Source organism: Manacus candei, unplaced genomic scaffold (genome assembly GCF_025592945.1).
Source record: "Manacus candei isolate 608988 ecotype Guabito, Panama unplaced genomic scaffold, ASM2559294v1 h1tg000047l, whole genome shotgun sequence".
In the NCBI taxonomy this organism is placed as follows: Eukaryota; Metazoa; Chordata; class Aves; order Passeriformes; family Pipridae; genus Manacus; species Manacus candei.
In genome coordinates this window covers 1,833,559-1,855,775 of record NW_026138095.1, presented here as the reverse complement: position 1 = coordinate 1,855,775, position 22,217 = coordinate 1,833,559, and the positions used below count along the sequence as shown (strand labels likewise).

At 47.7% G+C, this 22,217-nt stretch overlaps 1 protein-coding gene across 3 annotated transcripts; it reads right to left on the bottom strand.

Moving 5' to 3' along the window:
• Positions 1 to 4,446: 4,446 nt before the first annotated feature.
• Positions 4,447 to 10,723, bottom strand: LOC127475699 (uncharacterized). 3 transcript variants are annotated; one of them, XM_051797753.1, is made up of 4 exons: positions 10,524 to 10,723; positions 8,917 to 8,962; positions 5,861 to 6,070; positions 4,447 to 5,088 (listed from the first exon to the last, which is right to left on the bottom strand). In XM_051797753.1, exons 1-4 carry the CDS (start codon positions 10,566 to 10,568, stop codon positions 4,700 to 4,702), a joined length of 690 nt encoding a protein of 229 aa, XP_051653713.1. In that variant the 5' UTR covers positions 10,569 to 10,723; the 3' UTR covers positions 4,447 to 4,699. The 3 variants fall into 3 exon arrangements, with proteins under 3 accessions (XP_051653713.1, XP_051653715.1, XP_051653714.1); XM_051797755.1 differs by lacking the exon at positions 10,524 to 10,723 and adding an exon at positions 7,078 to 7,292 and having other exon boundaries at positions 8,917 to 8,953; XM_051797754.1 differs by lacking the exon at positions 8,917 to 8,962.
• Positions 10,724 to 22,217: the final 11,494 nt, after the last annotated feature.

The window sequence follows — 22,217 nt, the reverse complement described above, 5'->3', positions numbered from 1 at the left end:
CTCAACACAGATACAAGATTAAGTGTCAAATACACGGGGTGGCTGAGGCAGCTTTCTCCTGGTTCAGCAACCTTCCTCCAACTTCTTTTGTAGCCAGACCATGGGTTTGGATCCTGCTGTCACTAATTTTAGGGGAATGTTCTGCACCCAACCAGGTCACTGCAGCTCAGGCTCAGTAAGTCCCACCACGCTCTGTACAAAACAGTGACATTTAGTTCTCCTAAAAAATCAGCCAGCAGATTCTCTCTTCACCTGCCTGCGGTGGGACTGTGCAAATGTCACGTCGATATTTGCAGGTACAACCCCTAAACACGGAATTTTGAGAATCAGACTGTCCAAGAACAGGGATAAGGAGCTTCAGTTGAGATGGGAGAAGGAAGGTGAGATTTTTAGAGAGGCACAGAGGTTGTGGGAATGATGTGACAGGTTGAGGGACACGACCTTAGAAGTTCCTCAGCTTTTAAGACCACCCGCATCTGATTTATCCCCTGAAGCACCATCAGTGATGAAGGAACAGATTATTGCAATTTTTCTCTGCCCATCCACTGCTGCAAACCATGTTGTGCTTCAGGCTCTCTTATTTGGGCTTGTTGAGCCACCTTTTTGTGGTTTCCGTGGTTGTTTTGGCTTGTCCTGTTCCAGGATGGGCAAACACAGGGAGGCTCCAGCTCGGAGAAGTGTCCTGGTCATTCTAGCTGGGAATAAACTGGGTGAGTCAAAAGCAGCACATGGAACATGTGAGTGTGGGAATCCTAAAAGAAGCAGCAGGAGTCATTCAGTTCATCTCCCTCCACTCCTCCTGAGCTGTCCTGGAGCCCCAAGGCCCAGTGACCAGAGGGGACCTGCCTGGAGACAAGGGGATGCCAGTGAATAGCCCTAGAATTTGAGCAGTGCCTCAGCAACGACTGGAAGCCTTCCCCGTGTGCTAATCCAAGGCTTTCTGCACAGGAATGACATTTGGAGCCGCGGATCCCAGGCTGGCTCACAAGTGAAGGGCGGGGTAATCACATGTTCCCCATTTCTTTGCCATATTTAGTTCCATCCTCTCCAAACTGCCACCGCTGACGGGCTGAGGTGGAGTGGCCCTGCCAAAAAACGAGCTGCTGGCCCAAACCCAGGAGTGGATGAGGTGGCTGCTGGGTGGGAACACATCCCCCCCCAGCCTGAGAGCAAAGGAGGCAGCCTGGTGTGTAAGGGCTGAGTAAAGGCAGCGCTGGGAGAGTGGAGGTGGCTTTTTCCCCTCTATTTTATGATCTAATCACCGCCCCACTGATGACTAATTAGAATGAGTGAGGTCCAGATGGCCAGAGCCTTTAATGAGGCCAATTAAGGATTCAAATGTTTTCATCCAGTTCCCTTTTTCCTAGAAAGACTAAGCAGCAATGGAGGTCCCACCTTCTGCTCCAGGCATGGCCCAGCCACACGACCCTGGAGGACCTGAAAAATAAAAGGCAAATGTGATAAGGGAGGAACCAGGGCAGGTTTTCAGCAGGGAGGCTTCATGCCGTGCCTCAGCCTCCAAGATTTATGCCAGAGTCCATCCCTGAACACCTCAAAACCAAACTCCTTTATTGGTAGGGTTGTGCAGCCTCACTTTCTCCTCTTTATGGGTTTTTCTGCTGCACACTCTGCTCTCCTGAGTCATGGTCAGGAGGAGCAGAGCAGTAACACTGTGAACCAGAATTTCCTATTTCTAACCTGAGCAGGGAGTAGCTCACCAGGTTTCCACCCTTGTTTTGCAGGTTTGCAACAGGGTGTCCAAGCAACTGCTTTGGAGTGTTTATTTGAGCTGCAGGAGCTTCCTGAGGATCTGTTGTCCCAAGGGCCCTTTCTGTCTGGCCACCTGAGGTTTGCAGGACAGCCATTCCTATGTCACAGCACCACCTGAGGACCTGGGGAGTTTTTAGCCTGGTTCTTTTCACAAGACTCCCACAAAAACACTTGCATTTTGCAGGATGGGAATCCAGAGGGAGAGGGATCATTGGTATGGCACAGGAGGCAGAAAATGAAACAGAGGGAACCTCAAATTTCCAAACTCAGGCTGGAATTTAGGTGCCAAATCAATCTTCTTGCTACTGCACTTCATGGACATGAGGGAAGAAAACAGACTCCAATTCTATCATGGGTCAGATACCTGCACCTTCACTCTGGTTGTGAAATGCTCATGTACAAAGTCAACCACATTAAAGTGCTTTCAGTGGGGATGTTCAGATGAAAAACCCCCCAGACCTGCAGCCAGTTCTGCTCCCAAATTACTTTAGAGATGCAAAATTTGTCTTGGTCCTGAACTGGTCTGGAGGCTCAAAATTTAAACACTGGTCTACTTTATAAATAAAAAAAAAAAAAAAAACAAACCACCCAATTTTAAAAATCCTTCTATTCACAAAACATTCTACTTCTACAAACCAGGTTTTTGTTTTTAGTAATCCAAAATTAATAAATAATTTAAACCAGTTCCATTTTAACATTTCCCACCCTGGAGTGACTCCACCTGACTCTCAGCTTGGTTCCAGGGGAGCTGAGAGCCTGAGATGCTCCAGGGTTGAAGGCTCCTCAGGTGAGCTCTCCCCTGGGAAACGGCAGCAGAGGAATTCTGAGCATTCCAAAATGTCTCAGGGCTGCTTGGAAAGGAACATGTCTGAGTGCACTGGGCTGGATCAACCACAGGCATTGTGAGGTTTGTGGTGTGTCTGGGTGTAACAAAAGCAGCCCCAGTCTATAGGAGGTTTCCCGGACGTGTGAGGCTAATATGGATTACATATGTTCCATGAAATACCCTGGGAGCTCCAGGAAAGCTGAGCTGGAGCTGGAGGACCGTTTGTGGGAAATAATGTCACTGCTGACAGGATTCCTGACCACGAGGGGATACAGAGACAACACCATTGTCAGGGACACAGCATGGAAAATTGACCCTGCCCAGGTGTCCCAGCAGGTTGGGTCCCAGTCCTGGTGAGGGCCATATAGTGAAAAAAACCAAAACCCAATGCTTCTTGTGATGAGAGATCCAGGTTGTTCATTTCTTCACTCAGAAATTACAGGAATAATATGCTTTAGGGGAGTTGGTGCTTTAAAGAGTTGACTTGGCTGCTAAAACTGCCAATGTTTTTCAGAAATTATTTACCAAGGACCTACTGGAAGGTTTTTTTTAACGTGTTATGAGGTGAGGAAATACCTGTGACAATGAACCCTTCCCCTTAACAATCTGAATGAATATGTCTGGAGAGAAACCCTTGGGTTGAGCAGGGGAGACCAAAAGCTCTGCCTGATGTGAATGCAGTGGCACTTGCTTTCATTTCAGATAGAAAAACACAAATGAAGTTCCTGATTTCTTGGTTGAGTTGATAATTTCATGCCAAACATGCACCTGGCAAAGGGGTCAAGGGAAGCTCAGGAAGGAAATGCCCAACTAGGTCGTGTTTCTGGCAAAACAGAGGCTCAAGGGTATTTACAGGGACAAAGAACCAGGGTGCCCAGGGGCCCTGAGGGTGCAGATGGAGCCTTGGAGGAAGCACGAGGCCACTCCAGGGCAGAAAAGTCTCCTGGGAACTTCTGGCGTATTTTGGGGATCAGCCAAGGCAAAGAGAAAAAGGGCTTTAAACACTAATATTGGGCAGGGTAGAGACAGCCTGAAAACCCAGAAGTTGGGCTCCCTTTGTAGTTATTTGTGGTGCTGGGTAGGGTTTCACTCGTGGTTTCTATTCTTTCCCTCATCCCCAAAAAATGTGATGAATCCCATAAGGTTTCTGACCAGCAGTCGGGTGCAGCACTGCAAACCCAACCCACCCTCCCCATGCCCACAGTCCCAGCTCCAAACTGGGCTTTCAGTGCTGGCCATCCAGGGTTCCTCAGGGTTACCCAGCTGGTGGGAAGCTATCAGACCTGATTTCCCCATTTACTTCATTCTTCCTTCAAGAATTTCATTATCTTTTCCCTGGTTTATTCCATTGTGTGTTTGGTTCTTCCCTGACATCTTTGTCTGGGTATTATCTGCTCCTGCTGCCCCTCCTGTGCCAATGCCTTTGCCCCAAAGCACTGGAATCCCTCCAGCTGAGTCCCTCCCAGTCCCCATCAGGATTTTAAATCTCCAGTAGCTCCTGCTGCCCTTCTTTTCACCACAGTGGGAGATGCCAGCACTGCCAGGTCACCTCCCTGTGCCACTGCAGCAAGGATGGGCCTCCCAGATTTCCAGGCTTATCCCCTTCTCCATCCTGCCCCCAGACACCAGGACACAGAGCAGACCCAGCCTCTGCTTCCCTGCTCCCAGGTGCCACGACCTTGGGAAGGTCCCACTGACATCTCCTTGGGAATGGGGGATTTGACCCCGAGGTTTTGGGTTCATCATGGCTCATCCTGAACAACCTTCAGCCACAGCCACATCAGCTGCTAAGCGGTGATGAAAATGTCACCTAATTCCAGTGAAAACTGCCTTTATTTGCTGAGGTCCCCCCTGTTTTTCCCTATTAATGCATCAAGGATGATATAACACAGCACAGAGAAAAAGGCTTTTTCTGTCCACTCAGTCAATGGTCCAGAGCTTTTTCCAGGTGCATCTTTCCAGTCACAATTTAACAACACAGATCTGAGGCTTGCAGCTGCCCCCAAGCCATTTGCAGGGTTCTGTTCACTGACACTGCCAGGTCACTGCACCCCCAGGTGTCCTCCGAGCCATTGCTCTGGATGTGGGGCAGGTTGTGAGTCTCTATTCGTTTCCAGGAGGCCCTTCCAGCACCAAACCAGCTCCCTGGGCCATTTCCCTCACCACACAGCTGGCAGCTTCCCAGTAGTGCTCCGAGAGCTCCCTGGCCAGGCCGATCTTCTGGATGTTCTCCCTCAGGTTCCCCTCGAGCCGTACCTGGTCCAGATACTCGGGGTTGGCAGCTCTGATCCTCTCCTCCAGCTCAGCCTGGCCCTGCAGCAGCGAGGAGGTCATTTCCTGGAGCACAGTTCTGCCAGCAAGGACATGCTTTGTGGAGCGACTCAGCTCCTCCACCTGCTGCTGGACCCGCCTCAGCTCCTCGGGCACCTCCTGCTCCCTCACAGCCAGGGAAAAGCTGAAGCCCTCCATGAGCACCTGCACCTGGTGGGCACCTGGAGACACAGAACAGCATCTATCCCGTGACCTGCCTCTGGCTGGAGCCCAACACAGGGGTGTTTAAACACTCTTGTTTCTGCAAAACTGAGCAGAGGACGCAGGAGCTCCTCGGGACTGACAGAAAACATCCATAAAATGAGCCTGTGTCCAGTTTCCTCACCACTGAGGCTGCTCTGGGTGTCTGTGCTGTAGAGCAGAGGTGTTCACCAGCAGCAACCCAATAGACTCATTTCTAAGTTCCTTAAGGAGCTCCTTAAGGGGCCAAACCCACCCCTGATCCTGCTGCTCTGCCCCTCCTCCATGAAATCCGTGCTCTTTCTGCCTGGCAACGTTGGAACCGCCTTTTCTGTTTGCTCACTGCTGTTGGGTGAGGCTTTTCTCACCAGGGGATTGCAAATCCAGCCTAATCTTCCCCGTGACACCTCATTGTTCTCCGGGTCAGGTCCCCCCAGGTTTCGGGGCCGGTTCCGTGGTGTCACAGATGTCACAGGGCAGGGCTGCCAGGATGGTGCCACCTGAAGCAGCACCAGAAAAGCCCAATCTCACAACATGTGAGGTCAACCAGCCCAGTTAGAGACATTCTATTGCACCATAAAGCTCTAAAAATGGCCAGGATCTCCACAACACCTGAAATCTGTGCTGTGCACATGACGAGTGACAACGACAGGGCTGCTGTGCCACGGCAGCTCCTCCCAAAATGCTGCTCATTCCCGTGGTCCCAATGATTTAATGCTGGTGCCAGTGAATCCCCAGCTCTGAGCTGCTTACCGTGCTCCTGCTGCAGGGTGTCCAGGCAGGCTGTGAGGGCAGCAGTGGGGGCACAGCCACAAACCTCCCTCAGCCTTTTGGCAGCCCTGAGCATGGCACAGTGGGCCTGGTGCTGCGTGTTGAAGGTGGTGGCAATGTCAGAGAACAGGGTGTCGATGGCCTGGACGTTCACCAGCTTCATGGTGAGGGTCCCCTCCTTGTTGAAGACCCCTGGGGAGACGAAAAACCCAAAGGAATTTCAGAGGTGGAATAGAAGAAACCAAGCTGGGACGTGGGGAAGGGGGTGAAGGGTTGAAAACTTGTTTGGAGTGAACGTGGCACCCTGACTGAGATGCCACAATGAGAGCCTTGGTTTGGATTTGGGAGTTCTTCTGTCACCTGAAATCAAAACTTTGCAAAAGGAAAGGGATTCTGGGCAGCTTCAGCCAAAGCCATTTGGAGCAGGAGTTGGGGGGAGCACAGCCCATAATAATTAAACCCAAAGTGTAAGAAAAAATGAAATTACTTCAGTTTGAAATGTGAATTGAGTATTGAATCATTCCTGACTCTGGGAGTTTTGGGAACGCCCCAGAGACAAAGAGCTCTCCATATTTAGGAGAAGCACAGAACCTGTTATCAGGTCTGAGATAAGATCACGATGAAAAGCTTTCCAAAACCAAATCCAAACGTGGGATATCACCAGGCCACGTGGCTCAGAGGGAAGCAAAGAACCCTTTGGTGAGGAGGTGAGAGAACCCCTGAGTTTGGAGGTGAGAAAACACCTGAGTGTGGAGGTGAGAGAACCCTCAGTGTGGAGGTGAGAGAACCCTCAGTGTGGAGCTCTGGCTCGTGTGGCTTCCCCAAGGCTCTTCCTTTGCCAGGAAGCAAAAAGACAGTGGGTTTTTACACCTTGTAGCTAAAAAGCACCTTTTTTCCATTAAAACTGGACAGAAGATGCTGATTTTCAGCAGCAGAGGATCCCCCTCAGTAATTTGTCACACCTCCAGCAGATTGAAGCTTTTCTCCACTAAGCAAATCCTCCTTACCCAAAGATAATCTACAGGTCAGAAGTACCCAGCCCTCTCAGACCACGCTCAGTCCGGGGTCATTTTAATCCGAATTTGACACTCAAAACCCTCAAGCAGCTCTGGGTGTTGCACCCCCAGAGCCCTAAAGGAGCAGCTCAGTCATCCAAGTGGAAACCAGAGCTCTGATTCCCCGAGAGCTGTTTGACAAACCTGCAGAGATCTGATTGCCCAGCAGTGGAACACACGATCCAGTCGCTCCCAGAGATTCCAGCAAACATCAGGGAGGTTTGTTTTTTTTATAGAGGGAAAACTCCTGGCTGGGTTTTGAACAATAAAATCTGTTCTAGTGCCTTTCCCTGTTGCCAAATTAGTGCTGAGCGTGCTTTGCTTCACTTCTCTGTTTTGCTTTTATGTGTCTAAGTTTCCTAAAAAAAAAAAAAATAAGAGGGGGAGGAGCAGGGAGGGAAGAACATGGAGTTTTTTCCAATAAAGTGATGAATCCTAATGATAAATAGAAATGAAGAGTCTGTTCTCTGGGGTGCCACAGAAAACCAAGATGTTCCTATAAATTTGTAACAGGATAAGAGAAGGAAAAATAACTTTCTATCAACTTCCATTCATTCTGTAACATTTATTTGAAGAAGAATTGATGAATAAATAAATAGTTCATTAAACTACCCTGAAGTGTGTTGTTTAGAAGTGATTTAAGGAATGTGCAGAGCAAAGTCTGAGCTAATAACTGATCCCATTAAGCCTCCTCAGCACTCCTCCCTGGCCTCTTTCTCACTAAACAACTAGGACTGGCCTTTGACAGAAACACTGGTTTGTAAGAAAATTAAAATATTCCCATCAAATGCCTTGCTTTCTGGCAAAAAGCTGATTTTTTTTCTCAAATAAAAAAATATATCTTAGAAAACATTACAGGGGTTTGTCTTTACTGAAAGGAAAAATATTTCATCAAACACCCAGAAGAGTCTGTTCAGGAAGATCAGTTTGATGTTTCTTGGAAAGGTGTTTCAGCTTGTCCTGTTTGGTCTGGGGGTGACTGTTCCAGGCATTTGTCCCCTCCTGGGATGTCCCCCTTCCCTCCCATGAGATGGGAGATGGGGGAGATGGGAAGGATGTTGTGGGATAAGGTGAGTTGTCCCACGAAGGCAAGCTGTGCTTTAATTCACCCAAACTGCAGCTCCCACAGGCTCAACAACACCAGCCTGAAATTTCTTTTTTTTTTTTTTCCAAGAAGTTTAAAATTCAATCAGTTTTAATTCAGCCAATTAAACAATGTTCCTTTGACCCCCACCAAAACTCGGCTTATTTGGAGCCTCAGGAACATCTGGCACGAGGGGATGGCAGGGAGCTGGCCTTGGGTGCTGTGCTGGAGAATTTATGACTAAATGAACATTACAAATGGAAAGTGTCCTCACACGAGCCTCTCAGGCTCCTCTGCATGGCCAGTAAAGTCAGCACATCCAACCAGGGCTGGAAAAAATGCCCTAATTCCCTCTATACCTTCTGCTCCTACAACGTTATTTTGATCTTCCCTGGAGTTCCTCTGTCACAGAAATGATCCCCTGCACGCTCTGGAAATGATCCCCTGCACGTTCTGCAGCTTTTTTTAGTCCTGTAAACAAGTTATTTTGGGGGATCTTCGAGTTTTCCTGCATTCCTACCAGATTTAGGATTTTTCACTTCCTGTCCTAAGTTGCCCCAAAGTGGTTACCCAGGAACTGCCCTGCAGGGACTTCCTGGGAATTGGGTTACTCCTGGATGAAAAGCACTGTGCAAATGTAAGATCATCCCCATTTAATGCTCTCTCCTCTGACTCCACGTTCACAGGCTCTGGCAGGGGGTGCCCACCACTATTTTTGGTTAAAAAGTGGGGTGCTGACAACCTGTGCACGTGCACTCCTTGTGTATCCGTGTGCAATGCCAGTGCTGGGGCATTTTTGGATGAATCCCAGGATTTACTCATTATCACTTTAACCACTGTCCACAAAGAAGGGGGTGAGGGGGTGAAACATCCAAAGAAAATAGTTCCAATCTCATTACCAATGTTTCGACAGGGCTGCCTTGTGTTTACAGGAAGGTGCTCCCGCTGTGAAAGAGAAAGAAAATCACCATTTTTTTTTTGCCAAAGAGAGGAGGAATCAGCTTTCTACGGGAATATTCCTTACGTGTTCTCCAGAGGGAAACGCTGCCCAGTGGGGAAAGGGACCCCTGGGCAGAGCAGGACAAGAGGAGGGTTTGGATGAACCAGCACGAGGTCAGAACTCACTGGACCACACATTCAGGGAGTGCTTGAACCAGGAGAAGGAAAACCTGACGTCATAATACCTGCTAAAATTCCAGTTTGGAAAGTCCTGAGTCTGGCACGGCGCCAGCTCCTCTCCCCTCTCCCCTCTCCTCTCTCCCCTCTCCCACCAGAGTCTGGACAACTTTCCCAATGTCTTGTGCAGCTCCAGCAGCCCCACCATGTGCCCTCCCCACCGTGGGTCCTGAGCCAACATCCCAAGGCTGTCCCAAGCCTTGGCCACCCCGGAGAACAGGGAGCAATCCCGGCTGATCCATCGGGTGCTGCCTGATGTGCTGCTGGCTCTGTGCTCCCCCCAAGCCTCAGGGACATGGGAGGGGGGCTGTCCTGGTTTTACATCCCTGGAATTACCACCAGGAGTTGTGACCTGCCTCTCATCACTGCACCACACACTTCATAACTCGCCCACCAAACCCGGCCTGTCCCGGGCAGAAATGCTGGAAAAAGCATTTGCCACTCACTTCAGGAAGTCTTTAAAACTCCAAAAAGAAAGGGTCAAGAAATTAGGATTTTTTTTTCTACCCCCTCAATTCCTGCATTTCTTGTTTATTTTTTGATTTATTTCCATTTTTGGGTGAATCTGAGGGCACTGACTCTTACCTGTCTGGCAGTGAGATACTGAACTGGAACTGGCTCTTAGAGCTACAGATCAGATCCTGCAGAAAAGTTTGATATGCTCACCTGAAACTGTCAAATTTCAGGGGTTTATACCCAAAATTCTAAATATTTAAAATAGTAGCTATTAAAAGCTGGATTGGGATAGTGGCAACATGACAGTAACTTAAAAGGAACAGTGTTGGTTTTACCCCTTGATTGGAAACTCAGTGAATAATCAGCAGTGATATTTGTCCTAGGAATGCTGCCTGTGTTAATAGATCAGAGGAGCAAGCCACTGCTAAAAATGAGAGTTTGGAACATGTCCTCCCTTTAAAAATGAATGTAAAAATTGCTTTTAAAGTATGAAGGAAGGAGACCAGAGAAATCTGTTCATCACCTCATAACAATAATAATTCATACATTAATCTTGTGCTGTGACACAGCTGTAACAGGGTTCCACAGGATTTACCAGGCCAGTTACTCTCTGAGATGCATCTGGAAAAGGAATATAATTATTGCCCAAAATTATAAACCAGTTGAATGTAATCCCTAAATGCACACACGGTTTGGGGGATGAGACTGGCACACAGGGAAGCTGTGGCTGCTCCAGCCCTGGGAGTGACACTGCCAGGTTGGAGGGGGCTTGGAGCAACCTGGGCTGGTGGAAGGTGTCCCTGCCCATCCCACAACCAAACCCTCCTTCCCTCCCCTCCCCTGTCCTCCCACCCAGGGGAAGCTGCTTCCTTACCTCTTCTGGAGCAGCCGAGAGGCAGCAGCAGAACAGGGCAGGCATGGCAACCTGAAAACAGACCCCCAAAAAGGGGGGACACGGGAGTAAAGAGTCTTTTGGGGACCTTCAAAGAGCTTTCTCACACCGCAGGAAAACAACAGCAGCAGGATTGCAAAACAACTGCAGCCCAAATACAGTGAGGAGTCCATGTCAGGGCACGTCCCGGTGCTGAATGTTCCCTCGCCCAGCATTCACTGGCAACATTAAATCTGCATTTGCCTCTTGGCAAAGCAATGGATGTGATAAGTCGGCTTCTCTCCCTCTGTAAATAAATTTGGGATTATCAGACAATTGGGTTGCTCTGGATTTCCTCCCTCCTGGTTCTTCCTGGACAGGGAGAGGCCGAGGGCAGCTCAGATGACACAGGAGGAGCAAGGCCAGCCCTGGGGACAGCAGGGCACAAAAGAGCATCTCCCTGAGCAAGTGTCATCATGAAAACACGGGGCTGCACACACACAGGGGATCTTATTGTGTCAAAAAAAACGGTGGATTAGGGCTGGATGTTGGGATCTGAAGCAATGCTCACCTTTGCTGCTTCCACACTGGGGCTGGAGGATGATCTTCTACAACCCTGTGTGTCAGCACAGGTTGTCTCTCATCTCCACAGTCTAAGTTTTTGTGAGAATCTCTGTCTCACCCTGCACATGCTGATTGGGCAATTCAGTAAATATTATTCCAATAAACTGGACAAAATTCAGCCTTCCCACTGCACACTAAGAGTTAAGTGGTGCTCACCAGAGCGGGACTGGGAGCTGCAGCACACCTGAAAGGTTAAATCTGACAGTGCCAGTGGTGACCTGTAGCAGCAGAGCAAGAACTCAGGTCCTCCTTGAGCCAAAACAAGAGCTGGAGACTGGCATCTCCCTCTTGGCTCTCCAAGGAGCCCTGGATTTTTTGGAGGGCTCCCGAAACGCAGCTCCACAATCACTTTCCAGCCAATAAAAGGCAGAGGCACAGATTCATAAAAACTTTCTGTGTCTCGTAAAACACAACATGCAGTTGCTAAATTAGAAATTCAGATCTTCCACACACTTGGCTGGATGGAGATGGAGACTCCCAATTGCTTATTATAAACCACAATGTGCTGGGCTGCCTTGCTGGGGTTTTTTTCCCCCCAAACCCCCTTCCCACTCCTGCTCTGACATCTTTGCTCTTTTTCATACCAGTCTCTCCCATCCACGGATCCCAAGTCATAGGCAGGTTTTTGTTTCAGCCTCAGGTCTCCTGCCCATCCTCTTACTCACATAAAATGGTGCAATTAATTTATTGCAGTCTGGCCACAGTTGTTTTATTCATCACCACTGCAGAGCTCCCGTGAAGGACGCCCAGGAGAGGCAATATCATCTTAACAAAACCATCCTGAGGAAAGCAAGCTGAGAACCCAGGGAGGAACAGTCAGCTTAGATACCTCCAGTGTGTTTTTGGGATGATCTTCCTTCCAATAAACCATTATTTAGCATAATGGTTTATATATATATATATAAAATAAACCATATTGGGATAATGAGTATACAGCCTGGGAAGGGAAGAAGCCACATAGTAAACAGATGTGGGAGAAGTCAGAGAGGAAAAGCACCAGTGGCAGACAGCAGAATTAAGGTAATTAAGCTATGGCAGATTCATTAAGAGATTCACTTTTACCTCACATAAGGATCTGGGATGAAAGCATCACTGCCCTGAGAGGGTGAGCACATCCCACAGGGAAATGGTCCCTCTGTTCCATGGATGCTCAGATGCAGGCATGGAGGGGGTTGAAGGGAGCAGTGCCCCTGCTCCAAGAGCTCCAAGACAGCCTGAGGGCTCCTGATCCTTCCTTGGGAAGAGGATTGTCTGCCCACAGGAACAAGGCACATCTGGGTCCTGGGGTTCTCCAAGGCTGATTTTGCAATGTAATTTTGATCAACTAAGGCAACTTCTTGGGTACTGGCTACTCATGGTGTTATTTAAGGATTTACAGGGGAAAAAGGACAGATGAGCCTCACAAATCAGTGCCCTGAGCAAGCTGATGTGAGGGTAAACAACCCTTTTTCACCAATCTGAGCTATGTTTTGTTTTACTTTCACTGAGATAAGATTGGGAAGCACCAACACGTAATTGGGCTTTATGACTCTAAGTATTCACCTAGTTTGACTTGCTATCTAAAATGATATGTGTGAGGCTAAATCCTGGTCTATCACCAGTCTTACTCAAGGATTTCTTAAAGCCAAGTTGAAGTGCTGATATGGGCTCTCCATATTTTTTTTTCCAATTTGTTTTCCAGTCAATATCCAAAATCCTCTGAAGTTACATTAAAACCTGAGCCACTGACAAAAAACTGTTATTCTGCTCCCAGCCTATCTCTGTAGCCCATCAGTTTTACTCCTTGTGTAGAACATTAGAAGGGTCTGCACTCTTGGGAAAAAAAAAAACCAATCAAAACAACCAGCTGAGGTACAAAACTGGCCTGTCTCACCATGACATAGTGCCATGAGGTTCCCAGACTGCTGCTAAGAAAACACAGCCCAGTGCCCCTGCCCAGCTCTGCCTCATCTGCCAGGAGATGTTGAAATTGGGCCCTCCTGGCGCTGCCTTTATTTACCACAGTGGCGTTGACTCCATGTGAAGTGGCCCTTTCCATTTGGGTTGCCTCAGCCAAGGTCATCATTGCGTAAAGCAGGAGCCCACAAATAGCAAGGCCCTGCTATTTCTGAGGAGAATTACTAGTTCTGTTTGCATCAGGGCCTGGGAGGAATCCCTGCTACACTTGGGACGTGGCAGAGCTGACTTAGTCAGACTTTCTTGGATTAAGGAGTAAGAGAAAAAAAAAAAAGAGGAGAGTCAGAACGATGAGTCACTGCTGAGGGAAAATGTGCTCTGAAGCTGCTCATGGAAAGAAAGCTTCTTAAAAATCAGATGCTGGGCCTCCATAGACACCTTTTCTATATATTGATACAGACATGAGAATAAATAGGTGTTTATAAAGAAAGATTCAAGTACACTTATACCCAGAAATGATTGTCTGTAAACAGATAGCACTAAATTCTGGCTGGAGGTGAGATAAAGGGCACAAAACCAATCCCAGAAACAAGAGTGTCCCACCTCCAGTGGGATTTGGTTTCTCCTGCTCTGCCTAATGAAGGTTTTACAAGATGCTGCAAGCCCTGGTCTCTCTCCATCCCTTGAGAGCCCTCTCCTGCACGGTCACACATGTCAGAGAGACACCCCCAAAAACCCAGCTGCAAACCAAGCAGGCAGTTCACAGGTCTCCCAGATCACACTGACCCCGAGGTCCTGAGCAGAGAGATCCTGCCTGTCGGACCCTATTGGTGGAATGTCATCAATCAGAGGATAATGGACAGGAAGGTGGGTGGCTGCTGATAGTTTTGGCTCATTTAAGAGGGTTTTGGAAGGCTGCCAGACTGCGTGGAGAATTTTTGAGATGTTTGAAACAATACCGGCTTTACAACGTTATAAAATCCTGGGGTGGCTCCGGTGGGTTCCAAACTGGCTCCGGGCCAGTAAAACCTCAGGATTCCAGTCAGCTGTAACCTGGACTCACAAGTGTGTCTGAGGTCACCCCTGGAGCCCTCCCTGGCGTTTGTGCACCCCCTAAAGCACACGATGTCCATGGACTGGAGCTTGTGCACAATCTCAAAGCCTCCACCTCGTCCCTTCACAGCTTTGCTGCTGCAGTTCTTGCCCCTCTGTAAGTGGTGGAGATGCCCTTCCCTTCAAACACAGATGTCCTGTTGTGTAACACCGAAATAAAACATCCACTGATGCTCAGGTGGGGCTGAATGTTCCACCGTATCTCAGGTTGGAGGCCAAGATGTGTCTTGTCACAAAGGGAAATGATGTGACATGAAGGACAGACAGATCTCTGCAAGGAAATAGAGTAGAATCATGGAATCATGGAATAGTTTGGGGTGGAAGGGACCTTTAAAGGTCATCTAGTCCAACCCCTGCACAAACTCCAGTAATGTGCAAAATGGAGCCTTAATGAAGCAGATTTGATGTGGTTTCGTGGGCACGGTGGGATACAGTGGAAAGTTGGACCTGATGATCTTGGAGGTCTTTTCCAACCTTAATGATTCTGTGATTCCCTAAGAACGAGGGCTGCAGTCATCTCAGGCAAACCATTATTCCTGGCTTTGGCTTCATGCTTTGCTTCTCTTTTGTTTTCCAGTGCCTTGTGCCCATCAGTTTTGGACACCTGACCCTGCTCAGCAGGAGCGATGGCACAGGGCTGGGCAGGACCACCCCTCCTGTGCCACCCATGGCCCCCACACAGCTGGACCAGCTCCCATCCACACAGCTCCTTATTCCAGCCCCTTCCCAGCCACAGGTGTAACTCCCATGTCCTGGTGTAAGAAACTGCTCCATGTGTAGGATAAGCAAGGCCACAGCCAGGATCAGATGGTTTGTAAATAATTACTGGGCTTGTTTCTGCTGAACTCCACTTGACTGATCAAAGCAGTGAACTAATTGTACTCATATGAGCAAATATTAAGTCACAGACCAGGTTCCTTATCCTCATCCACAGGAGGTAGTCACACTTCCATTAAAATTAGAGAAACTTTGCTGTGCTCTCTTGAGAGCTCTAACATTGAGGTCTTTCAGCTTTTTAAGAGCAAAAGTTTCCCATGCTGCTAAAAGTTATATTATTTACTATTATTAATTTAATATTTCTTGCTTTGATCTTATTTTAGTCAAATATCATCCTGGATTTTTATTGTTATTTTGTGCCAGAAAGTCATTCCATTTCCAAAGGAGACGCAGCTCAGACACCTTTATTTATAGGAAAGTAAAACCTAAACCTGGAGTTATCACTCCCTCCCTTCTGTGTTTCCACAAACATGATTCCTCCCAATAGAAAAAACAGTAGAAGTAACTTGTCATAATATCATTCCTCAAAGGGAGTCTGATAACCCCAGACACTCAAAGCCACGTTTGCAAACGAAACCCACTAAATGGAAACAGAACACTTGAAGATTTATAAATAAACCAGTTTCATTGTTTGTCCTTCCCGTGCTTTAAAAAAAACCCTTTCATGGCATGTTTTGTTGTTCTGTGAATCCAGAGCAAAAATAATCAATGATGGGATCCCAGACTGTCACTCCAGCCTCGCCTGTGTGACTCTACAGAGGGGAATTCTACCTCTGCAGAGGGATTTTCAGTTTTCTTCGAGGCAGAACATCTTCTGGTGGATCTCTGCTCTCTGGGGGCAGTGACAGGACCCCAGGGAATGGCAGGTTGGATCTCAGCAGAAGGTTCTTCCCCCAGAGGCTGGTTGGGCACTGACCAGGCTCCCCAGGGCAGTGGGCACAGCCCCAAGGCTGCCAGAGAAGAAGGGGGGTCTCTAAGTGTGTGTCTCTGGGGACTAACTCGCTGTAGCTGCACTCCTGGGTGCAGCCAAATGGTTTAAACAGCAGACATTAACCTTGAACCTGCATTTCCAGTCAGCTCTCAGCCTTCCCAGGCAGTTCTCCCAACATACCTACAGAGGATCTGAGCCCTCAAAGCCTCCTGCTCACTTCATCAGCCGCAGGGCTCTGAAGTTATAAAGTCTTTTTGTTAATAAAAATTATACTGTGATTATATAGTGGCTTAAAAAGCAGTAACGTTAGAAGCCCTTTCAAAATTCCCATAATACTAAAATAAAATATATGCTATTTTGAATTCCCAGAAATCTAATCTGTTCTTGGAAGTAAACTCCTGGTATATAATCACACACTGCTCCTGAGTGAACACACTCCCACCTCTGATTCACGTTTATGTTGTGAGTGGCTTTTAATGACAGAACGGGGGAATATATTGTGGTTTCACACATACACAGATTTTACAGTCACTTATTCCTAACTAGGAGATAGAGAGACATGGCAGGGAAGGATTCTTTCCTCCTTCCAAGGTGCTCACTCCGAGCACAGGAGGTGGTTCCCTGGATTGTAACGTAATATCTTGGAACTGGTTTTATATCGAGGAGGAGGAAGATAAAACGACTAATCCCGGGGCTGGCTGATGGGAAATTGTTTTAGGAGAGTTCGTTTCAGCCCTAATACCTGTGATTTGGGGCAGCTGAGCACTTGGTTTGTTGCCTCACCACAATAATTCATCAAATTACTGCTCTTTCCCTGCTCAGTGGGCCTGGCTGGTGCTCCCTCATCTCAGTGTGTGTGGGAGTGTTTAACCAACAACTTTACTGGAGCAAATCAGTCCAATGCACACCTGAGAGATGTGTGTGTCTTTATTGTGCACACCTGAGAGATGTGTGTGTCTTTATTGTGCACACCTGAGAGATGTGTGTGTCTTTATTGTGCACACCTGAGAGATGTGTGTGTCTTTATTCTGCCATTCTCTGTGCTGCTGGATGAAAGGCAGTGATTTTATTGTATTATCTGCTTCCTCTCTGCACAGAGTTTTTGCCCAGGTAACACCTTGTTGTGGCAAGTGCCACCTTCTGAGTGTGCCCAGCTCATTTCAGGGGATGAGAAACACGGCAGGAACGTGAGAGATCTGTGGTCAGTGCCAAGCTATTGCCAGCACAGGGCAGATAATCAATATGTAGACAAGAAACCTGCACTTCCCAAACCTCACCCCACGTGATTCCCAGTCCCCTTGGAAAGTCTTTTCCTTGGCTCTCCATGATCTGGGCAAGGATGGTTTCACCTGGTTTGTAAAGGATTTGTCCAGACTCAGACATCCCTTCTTGTGTATTTTAATTTTCCAGCTTGACACAGAGCTGTTCAACCTTCCTGCTCTTCCTCAGCAGCAGAAACAATAACTAAGCTTATGGATTTCTGCAAGTGGATGCCTGGAGTTTGGTGTATATTTAAGTGCTTTATTTGTGACAGCTCATCCACTAAACTCTTGCCTCACTACGTGCCACATTTTGCCCAGCCAAATTTAAAAAGATTGGTCTAAATATAATTTTTGAGTCAATTAAGCCTCTTCTTTCCATGCCCTCCCTGACATTACTACATTACAGGAATTTGCCTTAAAAAAGGGAACGAAACACGTATTTTTGAAGTAAACACCACCTAATTTGGCGCCGCTTTTGATTGGCATTTCACATTTTCTTTTCTTTTTTTCCTCCTTTTTTCTTTTTTTTTTTTAATAACCAGGATATTAGTAGCTCCCTTTACAAGCTGCAAAAATAAACAAGAAAAAGTAAATGCGAGGCTTTGTTTAGGGAAATTTTTTTTATTCCTTTTTTTTCCTTTGGGTTTCCATCCGAATGTCTGGGGTGAATCAAGGCTGATCCCGGTGCAGAACTCTTCTCCAAGAGATAGGCAAGCTGCTGGAACAAATGGTTCGTGTTAGCTGGAGAAAGACACTGAATCTAAACCATGTGCTTCTGGGTCTTGTGGTTTCAAATTGAACCACAAACACTCAGGCAAGCTGTCAGTCTCGATTCACAATTTCAACCAACCTTGCAGAAAAAAGGGGGGGCTTTGCCCACCAATCATGTTTTTAACCCTTCTGTCATTAGTGGGGTGGTTTAATGCTCTGCATGGAGGGGAATTCTGTTTCTTAGGGGGAGCAAGGAGAGTGATGACTTGGGAAGGAAATAAAGGCAAACCTTTGATGCAACGGGGGTGAAAATACAGATGTTTAGAATCCAGGCTCGGAGGGACCTCAAGGAATCATCCAGCCCAAAGCCTTTCCAGGAGGCAGGATCATCCCAAAGCCAGCCCTCCTGGCAGGTGTCTCACCCACTCCACGGGAGCCCCTGCAGAGCAGCTCGAGCAGCTTCTCACAGAGCAGCTAATTCAGGAACTGCTCCACTCGTGCCATTCCCAGGGAGCAGCAGGGAAAGTGCTGCTGGAGCAGAAAGTCACCTGTGAGAGGGAGCCCGGGACATTCCCCAGCCCAGGAATGTGCTGCTGCCACCTGGGCTAAAGGAACACCCCCTGTGGGCTCCCTGCTCCACACCAGGACAGTGATGCACGGGGGGGCTGATGGAAAGGTCCTGTTTGCTCCCAGTTTGGCTGGTTTGGATCACACGACAGCGAGCTCAGAGGGTGCCACAGCCTTAATCCTTCCGTCGCCATCGCTTTGTCCAAACAGCTGGAGCACCAGGTCTGCACATCCCCAAACTTTTGAGGCAGCCAAGCCAAGAAATCCAAGAGAAACAACTCAGGGAAGGTGCCTGTGTGTTTTGGAGGACGTGAGGTGAGCTATTTGCAGGTCCTTTCTGGTTTTTTCCAGCATGGAGGTGACCTACGTGCGAGGCAGGAACTGCTTGTCCAGGAACTGAGGCTGCTGGGAAAACACAGGGGGATAAACTGCATTTGGATTCCAGGAACCACGCTGGGTAAAACCCTGCTGCAGAGAGCTCAGACACACCTGGTTGCAAGCCCAAAATGGAAATGTGCAAGGGTTGAATATTTTGTGAGGACATGTTCTATACCAGCATTGTCTGGGGGGCTAAAAAAACCCCCTGGCTGTAAGGCCTTGGTAAATCTATATCTCCCACCTCAGCACTCCTGAAACACCAGAGGAATGTTTGTCTCCTAAAGTGCTGGATCATATTTGGGACTTTTGGAGGATTGAGGGCTAAAGAAGGGAAAAGGGGGTAAGGGGTGGAATCTGGGACTTTGAATCTCATTAGTGGTTTACACGTTAAAATGAGTTGCAGTCTCCTTCCTCCTCACTCCTTATTTCCCTGGTACACAAGGAGATTGGGGTGATTGGGATCACACAACTGGGATCTTTTCAGGGACCCTACTAAAATTATAATGCATCAGTTTGTACACAGAGTCCTCCCATGCTTTCCTCTCCAGTTAGAATGAGAACACAAGTTTTTATTTGGAGCGACTTGCCATGCAAACTCTATCCAGAGGAACAGGCCTGATTTCAGCAGCTGAGGATTTACCCACGTATTGAATGGAAGAAATAATGTCAGTGTAAAGTGAGAGTTTTAAGCAGTAAAGAAGGGCTGGGTGCAGATATGAGACTGGCTCCTGGGCTGTAAGAAACTTGAGGATTTGAGCCTATTGAGGGTGAGCAGATCTGGGTGTATTGGGCAGATAAGCATGTTTGGAAGAAACTAAAACTGCTGCTTTGCCAACCAACCTGCTGAGTGGACAATGTTGCCCTTGTTGAAGAGGTTACTCCCATTACCACTTTTTCACTGGGAGACACCATTCATGGCAATCACAAGGGATTACTCTTCATGGCACTGGTTTCTTCCAGCACAGCTGTACCAGGGTCCCAAGGCAGCCTGTGCAGGGACAGGCCCGTGGCAGATCCCACTCAGCTCCCCCTGAGGGAATCCTGGAGGTGCTGTGCCTTCCTTGTGCCTCCACATCCCCTTGGGATGGAAATCCTGCCCACGGCAGGGGGGTTGGAACTACATGATCTTCAAGGTCCACTTCCAAATCAAAGCATTCCAAGCTTCTATGCCATGGAAGTGTGGCTCAAGGGAATAAACTGGGACCAAATTCCAGCATCTCTGACACCACCTCAAGGATTTTCACCAACAGTGCTGGAAGATCTTCTACATCTCAGCACCAGTGAGAAGGGAGGGAGATGGGAACTGGTTTTGTGTGGGACAACAGGAGAACATTGTTCAGCTTCTCACAGCACATCCTACACACCCCTCACGGATCCCTGGTGCTGTCCCACTGTAACTGATTCCCAGGGGTGTCTGGCCAGAGATTCCATCCATTTGGATTAGCTCATGTTCTTCCCTTCATTTCCATGGCCTCCACTTCTCATTTGGAGAACTTTGGTGAATCCAAACCCAACTCTGTGCAGCCCAATATAGTTCTGGGCTAACACTGCTGCAGCCCAGAGCTACCTCAGACTGACACAGCCCTAAATGGGGGCCATAACTCTTCAAAACCAGCCCTTTCCAACATTGCATGAAGGTTACCTGATCCTCTACTTAATATGCACATGAACTGGGATGCCACAAACTTCCCTGGGGTTTCCTGAGGGCTGAAGTAAAACTTAATTATACCAATTGGTTAGACAGACTGTTAAAACTTTTGTTTCACATACACTTTCTATTCCCTCTTCTCCATCTTTTCCCATTTGCCAAAACCTCCTGAAGAGAAAATAGAGATTATTTTACTTTTTACCTTAAAGGGCTCCTTGTGTGCATTTGCCTTATTAAATAACTGCCAGAATATCTAATATTCCATGGACAGCACTGATGAAAATGAAGCATAACATTGGTCAAATGAGCAAGTTTCATGTAGAGCATTGTCCCTAATTTGGTCTCCAGCCAATGAAAATTCTGTACCATGCATCTCTTGGCTCTAGATGAGCCTTTGCATTTAAAAGGGTCTTAGAAAAGACAGGGTTTCTCCTTTTTTTGGTCACTATCATTTTGAGCATAATCACAGCCCTTTCATTTATGCCTCACTGAGCTTTTTGTCAGCCAAACTCCAGTTGTCTCTGACTCTTCCTTCTCTCCTCGATGCTGTTTTTTCTCCCAGCACAAAGGAATTGGCACATGTTGAGCACAATAAAGTTCAGCAACATATTATCCCTGATCCAAACAGCCTCTGATCTTTACCAGTTCAGAAATCAGAGAGCAATGCAGTTATTCCACCTCCAATAAATCTGGAAGGTCCTAAGGAGGAAATCTGGAGCTTCAGCACCCAGTCAGACATCCCCAAATCTGCCTCTGGCTGAGCACACTCTGCAGGCTGATGCATCATTAAGTTCTCCTTTCATGATTTAAAGGGGAAAAGGCCTTTTGCTGGATTTCCACAGAAGGTTAATTTTCCCTTTTCTGGCAGATCTGCCAGGCCCTTAATGGTGGCTGGAAGGAAACAGCACTGCCTTTCTACCCAGGCTTTGCTGGAGTTCGAGTACTAATGTGAGGACCACCAGATTCTTAGGTCTTACCTCTAAGAAATTAAACACCAGCCATTAATAAGTTACCTACTGAAGGCAGCTCAGTTCCTTTCCTGTAGGGCTGCCAGTTGTTAACCAGGAGGTTCCATTCCCTGCCTTCAGACAGGGATTTCTTCCTGCACGGTAAAACATCGCCTACCTGAGGCACCAGGATCTTGTTCAGCACTTCGGTCCAGAAACAGCAAACAGAATCCTAGCTGTGGCAAGCAGGGGGAAAACTGGAATGCCAGGGGCAGGATGGGAATCCAAACCACGATCCGCTGGAAATAAGGCCGGTTCCTGGAGAAGCCAAGAATTTCCACCCTGTTTGTTTGAAAAGAATTCACTTGTCTGTGCACAGGGACAGGCTCAAACACAGAGTCCTCTGAGCAGCCTCCCTGCAAACCATTATAAACTTCACACCACACGTGGATCTGGGGTTTAAAATAGCTTTTCCCTGAGTCCACTGCTCTTAGAACAGCACTGGATTGATTTCAGGCTTTAAGAAGTAATTCCTGGTCATTAGGGTTGTAATTCTGGTCAGAGATGAGGATACCAAAAAAAGCTTGGAATAATGGAGATGTTACACGAGATGAGGAGACCTCTCCAAACCTTTTTCAACAGCCCTTCAGAAATGTTTTAATTTAACTTGTCTTTGCCTCCTTCTGCAGCCAGGAGCCCTGTATCTCAAACAAGGGAACCATCCCTTCCATTTTCCCAGTTCTCTTCCTCCTCAGGTTCCAAACGAGACCCCAGCAACCCACACAACTCCTGTCACACTCACAGCCATCCAGCAGAGAGAGATTCCAAGCAGGTCTGCAGTTC